Genomic DNA, 10,839 nt, shown 5'->3' with positions numbered 1-10,839 from the left:
TACCGGCAGAGGTCCCACTGTATCAATAACGAGCCGTCTAAAAGGCTCCGTTATGATAGGTACCAATTTCAACGGCGCCCTTGATTTGTCCCCTGGTTTGCCCACCCGCTGACAAGTGTCACATGTCCTCACGAAATGGTCTGCGTCCCGAAAACACCCTGGCCAATAGTACTCTTGCAAGAGACGGTCCTTAGTTTTCTTAACTCCTAGGTGTCCGGACCACGAACCTCCGTGTGACAAGCGCAACAGATCCTGACGATAGCATTGAGGCACGATCAGCTGATCGAACTCCACTCCTCGGCGGTCTAGATACTTCCGGTACAGGACTCCACCTCGTTCCACAAAACGCGCAGTTTTCCTGGCGATACCTTCTTTGACATTGCAGCGTATGTTTTCTAGGCTACCATCCTTCTTTTGCTCGGCTATCAAAGCCGACCGGCTGACTTTTAGCAACCTATCAAGTCCGTCTGACGTAGGCGCGATGAACAAATCAGTAGATAGCTCTTCTAACTTTCCCGTGTCGGGCGTTTCCTCTCCAGTATCTGGCGCCTTTAACGTTACAGACTCAAGTTTATTCAGTTCGGGCGTGCTCTGAATATCAGCTTGCTGCGCCTCTGACCCTTTTTCGTTGTTTGATAACGTTGGCCCCGCAACTACCGCCTTTGCAGCGAGCTCCCGAACCTTCGATCTGGTTAAGGCCTGAACACTAGCTTCACCAAACAAAAGCCCCTTCTCGCGCAGGAGGTGATCGGACCTGTTTGAAAATAGGTACGGGTACTGGGGTGGCAGCATAGAAGACACTGCCGCCTCCGTCTCAAGCGCTCCGAAAGGTCCTTCAATAAGCACTTTTGCTACCGGCAGACACACGCTATGAGCTTCCACGGCTTGCTTGATCCACGCGCACTCGCCCGTGAACATATGGGGTTCTACGTAAGATGGGTGAACTACATCCATCGTAGCTGCGGAATCGCGAAGCACTCGGCACTCTTTCCCGTTCACGAGGAGGTCTCGCATGTAAGGCTCGAGAAGCTTCATGTTCTCGTCAGTGCTGCCTAATGAAAAAAACACAACTTTTGGTGTTGTTTCCGGACACTGCGCCGAAAAGTGACCCGGCTTCTGGCACGTATAACAAACGCCCGCTCGCCTCATCTCGAACCGCTTTCTGCGTTCGGCTTCGGCTGCCGTCTCTTTACGTTTGGTCGGATTGCTTTCACTCGCATCCTCACTACGCGTGTCCCCCTTAAATCTCATGGGCGTGAACCTTGGCCTCTCAGACTTGGAGCCAAATTCACCCTTTTGACCGTCCTTAGCTCCGCGAGCTCGACGCGTCACAAACTCCTCGGCTAGCTCAGCGGCTCTAGCCACCGTACTCACGTCTGGCCTATCCAAGACCCAGTATCGCACGTTCTCCGGTAACCGACTATAAAACTGTTCTAGCCCGAAGCACTGCAGAACTTTATCGTGGTCACCAAACGCTTTCTCTTCTTTGAGCCACTCCTGCATGTTCGACATAAGCCTATACGCAAACTCTGTATATGACTCACTTTTGCCTTTCTCATTTTCCCGAAACTTCCGACGGAACGCCTCCGCAGACAGCCGGTACTTTTTTAGAAGACTCGATTTCACGGTGTCGAAATCCTCTGCCTCCTCTCTATCCAAGCGAGCGACTACGTCGGCCGCCTCGCCGGGTAACAAAGTGAGCAAGCGCTGTGGCCACGTTTCCCGAGAGAACCCCTGCTTCTCGCACGTTCGCTCAAAGTTAACCAGGAACAAACCAATGTCCTCTCCAAGCTTAAACGGCCGCATCAGGTCAGTCATTTTGAACAATACGCGTTCTCCTGCACCGTGTGCCTGACTTCCATTACGAGCGCGTTCCATCTCTACCTCAAGACGCTTCATTTCCAAAGCGTGTTGACGGTCACGCTCTTCTTTTTCTTTCTGCTCTTTAAGTTCGCGCTCCTGTTTCTCTTTTTGCTCTTTAAGTTCGCGCTCCTGTTTCTCTTTTTGCTCTTTAAGTTCGCGCTCCTGTCTTTTTGACCTCTCCTCAATAGTCTCAAGGCATTCCGACAGCTCGTCATCCTCAGCCTCTAACTCAAGAATAGCCTTTAGCAGTTCAGGTTTTCTGAGTTTGTCCGAGACATCCAGACCCAACTCTCTTGCAAGCTCTAACAATTTCGGTTTGCGCAACGACTTCAAATCCATGGCTGCTCTGAATGCTGCTTTCTCTACTGCTTACTATTGTCTTGCCGCCACTAACCCGGCAGCAACGACAACCACAATTACCAGCTCTGTTTCTGACTCTAACAAAAGCCTGGCAAAGCTCAGAAGAAGAAAGTCCCGCACTCACCAAACCTCGCAGGCAGGAATTCCGCGCAGTCGTTCCGCTGCAGGCAACCAGTCGTCACACAGGGCTCGTTGCACTGCTCCCGGATCGTCGTTGAGCTGCTCAGCATACAGTCAACTGCATCTCTTCGCTGCTGGCCTCCGTTGTCGCGATCCCACCGCTGCCACCAGATGTTTGGGATCCGACCGCTGGTACGATCTGTTGGGAACTCGGCGCTGACGCCCGTGGTTGTACCTGGGTCGCAAGCCCCAAGGGTAGCGTTGGCCTGGCGGCCTGGGGTACAACTGGAAGCATCCGAAGGTCCCGGCAAAGCATGAGTCGACTGGTAACAACGAAACAACTTGTTTATTTTAACATCGCAAAGAGTTGGCGGTCAGGTTGACCGAAGTAGAGAGACGGGAGAGCACTTCACTCAACAGAAGAAATCGGAGCCCTCCCTTTGGCGTCCGGGGGCAGCTGTTTTTATACTCTCGCAGTTGAGGGCAAGAAGGAACCCCTCAAAAGACGAGCACGTGAATGTACAATGGGCTAATGGTGACGCACACTGTCGTAGCGATGCCGTAGCACCATGACGAGCACGATCTCGTAGCACCCTGTCGAGCACGATCTCGTAGCACCCTGTTGTAGCGCTGCCGGTCGGGCACAATGACTGTAATGAGAGGATGGTCCCTGCTTTGGCATCGCCTGTTTCGGGCACAATGACTGGAACGAGATCCCTGCTTTGGCATCGCCTGTTTCGGGCACAATGACTGGAATGAGATCCCTGCTTTGGCATCGCCTGTTTCGGGCACAATGACTGGAATGCGAGGATGATCCCTAGGCGGTCGCATCGCCGCAGTCGCGCCTGGAAACACCTGGCGATGAGTGTTGCGGCGACGACGATCGGGCCAAAATGTCTGCCGCCCCGCCGCAGTCGCGCCGGCAAAACCACGTGTCGCAGGCGAAACGCAACAGTACGTAGGAATATACCAATTTTCTCTTATGTGTGGCGTTCGCGACGCAATTCTTGTTCTTCGTCTACTCTTAAATTCACGCGAGCAATTAGACGCACACCTCGAATCAATCAAGCGAAGAAGAAGAATCAAGCGCTATGGGCCCGAGCCGTTCCTTTGGCAGGTGACGAAGAAGAGGACGCACAAGAGCGAGACGCCATTTTCGTCTACAGCCATTTATCTCCAGTGTTCAGTGACCTTCCGGACGCGCCCAGTTTCCTAACGGCGCAAGACTGTTCCCAGCAAGATGAAGTGTGCCCGCGGACCGACGTCCAAAGATGTGGTCGCGCAGAGGAAAGCAGCCGTAAGCGTTGACCTGCCGTTAGGCTTAGGATCGCTGTTGGAGGCCGCCGTCGGAAGTAACGCGTCTTCCGCGTCTACTTCCTCCGAAAGCCAACAGCCGGGTGCAGCTTCGTTTTGCGCCACGAATGTATCCTCTGCTCAATCACAGCTGGTACTCTCTGGTGCCCCAAGCTCGGCTGGTACCTCGCCACCAGCCGGTACACCCCTCGCGGCTGGTACTGCGTCGTCCGGTAGTTCCACGTCGACCGCCGAGAAACTCTTGACAACGACGACCGAGACGTCCTCGGTCGCCCCAGAGAACTCCGAAATTACGCTTGCGGATTTCTACAACGTGGGCTATATACGTAAGTGTTATGTGGATAAAACGAGTAAGTAAGACGGCGAACCAAGTGAAGCGCCTCGGACTTTACACTCTTAAATTTCATTGCGTATGCGGCTCTACCAACTAAGTGAGAAATATTTCCAAAAATATTAGACTTATTTGGGGAAACTTAAGACGAACGGGATTAAGAGTGTACGCTGGACATTCTGGATAGGTGGACCTATATCCGTGAAAGGCTTTTCAGTTGGCTTTGTCAAGGACACGGACCTATCTGTGACATACACAAAAATCCATCGAAACGTCGGCGAGGCTGTCTAGGGCACTTCCCTTGATTTATATATTTTTTTCGCAGTGTTGTTTACGTGTATCCGTCTCTGCATCTTGACTAGCGAAAAAAAAAAGAGCAGGAAATCGCGCAAAAATTAGAAGGCAACTGCTTGTTTTCTTGTTGAATAGCTAGACACCGAAAGCAACGACGAATCAGTTTACATTGGTGAGGTATTCTTTCAAAACTATGTTTCCACGCAGTAGTTGAAGTTGAAGTTGAAGTTTATTGTTTGTTACTGCATCTACAGAAAACGGGCTTACGTATTATATGCAGCATCAGGAGGTACCGGAGTGAGAAACTGTCAGTGGGATCTCCTATATATGATTAGTGGGTGCATAAGAGTATTATAGCAGCAAGAACAGGGCGAACAAAAAAAAAAGGAACGCCAAGAACAATCGGTAGAGAACAAGTTCTAATAAATAGTAAACAATTATGTATGCATTAAAACACCTCCATACAATATCACAAGTACTCACAAACGGGAATGTCTACTATAATGTACAAAAAATATGCTTTTCTACACACTACTAACAAAGAAAAACTTCTTTTACAAAAATATTAAGCCTAACAATACAGTAATAATGCAAAGAAAATGTAATAATTATGAAAATGTGTTTAGGACAAATGAAAAGATGGTTCTCCAAACAGTATTTTTTCATGTTGTGTTTAAAAACGTGCAACGAATGAGATGACTTAATATTAACAGGGATTCGATTCCAAAGTGCAATACCATAGAAGCGAAGTGTAAATTTTCCATAGTTTAATCTGATTTTAGGTAAGCGAAGGTTATTGCGCTCTGAAAACGTATTATTCTTGTTGATGAGGCTATCAAAAAAGTCTATCTAATGATATTTCACGATGAAAGAGACGAAATGTAATGAGAGACAACTTATGATAGAACAGCCGCTGAATGGGTAAGATGCGAAGATGTTGCAATGTTGACAGTAGGCGTAACAATGTTGGTTATTACTGAGAAAAAATTTAGGCCGAACTATTTGTTTTCTAATTTCGCACTGAAAGCCAGTAAACCAGCACGCGGAATGTCACGTTAGGAACTTCCAACTATATTCTCGTATTTGAACCGTATTGACGTTGAAAACGTTATCAAAACTTGCTAAGTTGAGCCTCTAACTCCTTTAGAGTGCAATGCCACTTTCTTTGCCGATAAGCATTCGACTGGACCCTATAGCTGAGTTTGTCAAGACGTGACGTCATGACGAGCTGGTGCGGGAACTTGAAATCGACGTTGCCAGCCGTCATTCATTTTTGCGTCTTTGTTGGCTTGGCTCCGTCTTGAAGCTTCAGACCCCCGTGAGGTCACAGATTTTCAACATCTTTATCGCTAAAGATAAGCTACGTGGTGTTCTAAAGGAAACTAATACTAAACATAGCTAGTTTCGAGAACTTTCACTGCGCCCGATTACAGCCCGAATACGAGAAATATACTTTGAAGTATGTGACGTCACACCGACGTACTGGCGCTGATGTTCCGGCACTAAATTCAAGAAATTTGATCTTTGACCTTCATTTTCTCTTGTGTAGTAACCAGCCTCTTACCGTCGAACTTACTTGAAACAGACTTATTACAACGTACATGGTCAGTATAAGCTAATCTAGTGTTTCTCTTTAGTATAATTTTAAGATGTAATAACCTAGCAGTATAGATTTAGGTAAGAAGTTCGAGCTTATATGGTATCATCGTGACTGGCGACGAGGAAGCGGCAGGGCGTTCTTTATCTCATTGCCAGCGCTCGGCCAGCAGCATGCATTTTCGCCGTCATCCGACGGGAGCCGACCTTGTTCACCGAACGCATGCTTGAGAGCAGCACAATACCACTGCGCAAGCGCTCCGTCACATGGATTTTTTCATGTTTTGCGGGCTTTGCAACCCGGAATAAAGGACTACGTGAGACGTATCGTACAAAGGAAACAACTCGATCGGTGGTATCTGAAGGGGCTCTACAAATCTGCGTATCACACTTGGGGTCCTCAGCCAATAATGAAAAGGTTCGGTAATTAAACGTAATTAATTAGCGCATTATGGGGAAACGAAAATTGTCTGAGTTACTAAAGGCTATTGCGAATAGTATGCGTTCGGTTCAATTTGCTCCTGACTCGCCTTTCATATTTAAATTATTGACTCAAGTTATGTGGGACACCCTATAAAGACAGCAAACCAGTCGAATTGAGCCTTCTTGGTTTCATAAAGAGTAGCCATCCTTATCAACTCATCTAACTCTTAAGTCCCGATGCCATGTGCATATTCACTTTCTTATTCTCTCGTTCTGTTGCTCTTCTTTTGCTTATTTCTTTTTAATTCAGTTTTTAACGAAGTCGTCTAGACACTCGCTTGGATACATACATAAAAAAAAGTTATTCACTTTAATGGGAGGTACCAGACGAAGTGGGAAGAATGTACAGCTGCCGGGCGCGGATAATTTTTGAACGTTCTGCCTATTCGTTTCAGTCGATAGTCCAACCCGTAACGAGTGGAGTAAGTGAAAATGCCGTGCCTGCGATATCTTAAGGCGTTGGGAAAGTCAGCGCCTATTTTCTATTCAGAATTATACGGCGCAGAAAAGCCGTAGTGCCGTCTGCGAGCGCCGTTTTACTCACCGACAGCGCAACGTCACTATGAGACCATGACGTCACCACTCCTCAATCGGAGGGCGGGCGATTTGAACTGCGCTAGAGGTACGCGGACACTTCAGAACGCATTTTCTCTTAAGTAAGTCTCTTCTTCGCATGAAACAAGTGTTTCGAGGTTTCTGGGACGGTAGGTTTCTGGGATGGTAGTCACTTCCCTTTAAGGATGTGACTACGCAGCGCAGAAATAAACGAAGAACGAACAGGGACACCCACAAGCGACTAACTCGCAACTTTTAACGCCTTCATGGTTCCATTGCTGCTCACATGTCTTAATTACGATCAGGGTTCATGTGCTCCAGTTATCCTTCCGTATTTATTATTCTTTATTCTCCATTTATTCTTTCCATTTTATTTTTCCCCTCATCCTGGGGTCTCTCTGCAGCGTTCATCACCATCTACAGGTCCATGGCCATCTCTCGTGGGATGCTGTTCTACCTCTATTCGTTGGCTCTGGCATCCACATTAGCCGTAAGCACTGTAGCCGTAAGGGCCTCTCATACTGTGATGATGATGATTAGTCTAACCGATTTACTATTTCTCTTTAGTATCCCTTTACAGCTTTTCTTTAAAAGTTTGCGATGCCTACATTTTTCGCACAAGTTCCTGCAATTGCTATTTTGTCTAAAAAAGTTCAGTAACCGACTCAGTAAGGCGTCAAGTGCTACGAGCTTGCAGCGAAAACGTAATCATTGAAAAACACTCGAGATAGATAGTGCTGGCGCCAGGTACAACCACCAGAATAATCCCACTTGAGTTCTTCCTGTCGAATTATGCGGCAAGATATGTGGTAATAAGTCAAGGTTGCTGCAATGTATTTTTTTTCTGTTCAAGTTGACTCTGTAAAATTAGATTAATCTGGGCCAATACTGAATGCTTGTCGCGCCAATAATTTCTGTGTTGGCTCGTTCATTATAATAGCCGGCCTCTTACAGCGCGCTCACCCATGAAAAGAAAAAAAAAGTATGAATATCCGCTTTGATAATTTGTTCTTCATGTCGCATGCAGATGATGATCCTATTGATACTGCATGGCTACGATTCGGCACTGGCATCCACCGCTACGGTATACACGGTAGTTTTGACCCAAAAGGCGTTTAGGAGCACGTTGGAGGATTCTGTCGATCAACTAGCTCCACTGGAAGACGTAGAGCCTGTCACATCGCAACCGAAAGGAACGCCGTCGCCACAACCACCAGAGTCCTCGCTGCCGCCAAAAACGAAACCACTTACGCTATCGGAACCAGCGCAATTGCCTCCACCGAAACATAAGCCTCCTTTACTGCTACTTCCAAAACGTCCCTCGGAGCCGAAGCCATTGCCGCCAACCCTACCAGCTCCTGCGGGACCTGCACCGGCACCGACACCTCCACCGGAATCGAAACCCGGGGCGGAATCTGTGGCACAGTCCGAGCCTGAGCTTGAGCCAGTACTGGAACCGCAGCCGGCGCCAAATCAGTGTCGGGACTTGTGGTGAAATCATCACTGGAACCAGAACCGGCACCAGAAATGACACAGACTTTCCCCGCGCCTCCTCCACCGCCGGAAAAGCGCAAGAAACTCCGGCACTCACCACCCCGACGTGTGCAACAGACGCGACGGGAATACTTCGGGACGCAGTTTCTCGTATGCGGAAGAGGCACGTTCCGGACCTTTCAAAGAGCCATGGTGCGCAGAGGCCGTGAAGCGGTGAGAGCTGAGAGTGCAACGGGACCAACCTCCGCAACAATGCGAGTGTTGGAGCAGCGTACGCGCACGTCACACATGAGGCCCGGTTTCTTCAAGATGCCAGAGTTGAATTTGAACGCTGCTTTCGAAACTGTGACAGGGAGCTTCGTTGTCCCGCGTGATGCTAAGGCGGACTTCGGTCCTGCCTTGGCAACCAATGTGGACATTATCGAGGCGCAAACATCGTGCCATGCACTCGAACGAGAACCCCAGGAAATGAAGCCCGGAGAAACCAGGCCGTTTGCAGCAGCAAGGTTGGCTTTAAGTGCCACTTTTAAACTACTTCCTGCCCAAGGTGCACCAGCCGACATCCATGGGACAGCGTCCTCAGTATCGCCAACAAAGCTCGACCCAGCAGTGTCTATACAGCAACCGCATTCTTCACCATCGGCGCAGCAGTTCTTGTCATCGAAGGCGGTGGTGTTGTTGGCAGTTCGGCTAGAACCACCTTTATGTGTCTCGAGAGGCAGGAGAGCAGCTAAGCTAGCGCGATTGCGCGGCCAGGTCCACGAGTTAGCTCTGAGAGGCCCTCAAACGTGGCACGACCTAGGGAGCCACAGCAACAAACCGGCGTGCAAATCAGCGCGTCTTCGAGTCGAGCGAGCAGGGACCTCTGGAGCGCGGGTGAATGACCGCCGCCACTTTATGTAGAACTGCTTGCTGCCGCATTCATGCTCGCTACGCTATCTTTGGCGACTGGGCCGCAGCCGTCTATCAAACCTGCAGGTGAATGTCGGCCGCGGCAGCCTTTCCTGCCTCTTGCGTGTTCTATATGCAGGAAGACTTACGCAATTTTGTTTTGTTTCGTTGTCGTCCTTCTGATTTCTTTCTCTTGCCTGAATAGAATGACAATTTTTATGTGCATGGTTCTACTTACTCCACTGTCACGCAAGCAGCGGCTACTTACCGTGGTATACGTCGCAAGTGTAGCAACTCTTGCGAACACAACTGCCAAGCCAAGCGCAGTTCATGGGGAAGTGAAAATTAAATTATGGTTGTTTGATGCGTTCTACGAAGAACACCGTAGTGGGACGTAATAAATCAGGTCACCCGAGGTTATTTATAAAGAACCTGAAGCGTGGTATGCGGGCGTTCTTACACTCAGCCGTTATCGGAACGTGGCCGCCACGTCCTAGAGAGAGAATCGTGGACGATGAAGCAGGTAGGCAAAAGGCTACCGGGCATGCCTGACTGGACCCTTCCTCCTTGAACAACATTTTTCCCTTGGCTTACAACATTGGCGGGAGCGAAACACGCATAACCAAACAAACAAAAAGCAAGAAGGAAAATATTAAATATTGGTTAACAAAATTCGTTGCTTGGCTAGTTGGTTCATACTAATAAATGAATACTGGTAAGCGCAGTTTCAAGACGGGACAAGAGAAGAGACAAACACGGCACAAGCTCTTGTCCCGTGACGTCTTGTCCCGTCTTGAAAATGCGCTTACCAGTACGCATTTATTAGAATAAATATTGATTCACAGTCCATGATCACGTGTTCAGCATCACTGAGAAATAATCATATTTACACTAGTATATCAGTGTCGCACCACTGCGCGCTACCATCTCGGAACAGGCCATTTACGCGGGATCCACATGACGGAAAAAAATTCCGCTGACGAGCATAACTTTGCTGAGCAGCAAGGAATTGCGCTGTCAGCAGTTTGTCTGCTTCGTCCTTGTGTGCGGCGTGATTGAGCCAGGTAATGTTCACCCGGGGAATTTGGTTTGTCGTGTGAATCTCCAGCTTTAGTTGTCTTCCCTAGAAAAGCCTTCGCAGCAAACTCGGTGCACCGACGCTAGGGTAGTCGCGAATGTTTTCGCAGGACCTGAAAAAAAAAATTAAATTCTGGGATTTTACGTGCCAAAAGCACGATATGATTACGATGAGTCGCGCCGTAGTCTCGTACTCCGGATTCATCTTGACCACCTGGGCTTCTTTAACGTGCGCACAATGCACGGTGCACGGGCATTTTTGTATATCGCCCACATCGATATACGGCCGCCGCGGTCGGTATTTGATCCCACGACCTCGTGCCGAGCAGCGCTATTCGTCATAGCCACAAGGCCACCCCAGCAGGTGCAGGACGTTACTTGTTCTAGTTCCCCAGTGAAGTGGCGCAATCCACTCTGGGGTATCAGCCATGAATCGGACGGTGAAGCAACTGTTAGCACTT

General features: G+C 48.7%; 1 protein-coding gene across 1 annotated transcript; it reads left to right on the top strand.

Moving 5' to 3' along the window:
• The first annotated feature begins 3,479 nt into the window (after positions 1-3,479).
• LOC142578242 (uncharacterized) lies at positions 3,480-9,290 on the top strand. The gene is made up of 3 exons (XM_075687643.1): positions 3,480-3,983; positions 7,321-7,406; positions 9,213-9,290. The coding sequence occupies exons 1-3, from the start codon at positions 3,584-3,586 to the stop codon at positions 9,288-9,290; spliced, it is 564 nt and encodes a 187-aa protein (XP_075543758.1). The 5' UTR covers positions 3,480-3,583.
• The last annotated feature ends 1,549 nt before the right edge of the window (positions 9,291-10,839 follow it).

The sequence above is a fragment of the Dermacentor variabilis genome, chromosome 4, assembly GCF_050947875.1.
Source record: "Dermacentor variabilis isolate Ectoservices chromosome 4, ASM5094787v1, whole genome shotgun sequence".
Taxonomy (NCBI): Eukaryota; Metazoa; Arthropoda; class Arachnida; order Ixodida; family Ixodidae; genus Dermacentor; species Dermacentor variabilis.
The sequence above is the reverse complement of the archived record's forward strand: the minus strand, read 5'-3'. Positions and strand labels throughout refer to the sequence as shown.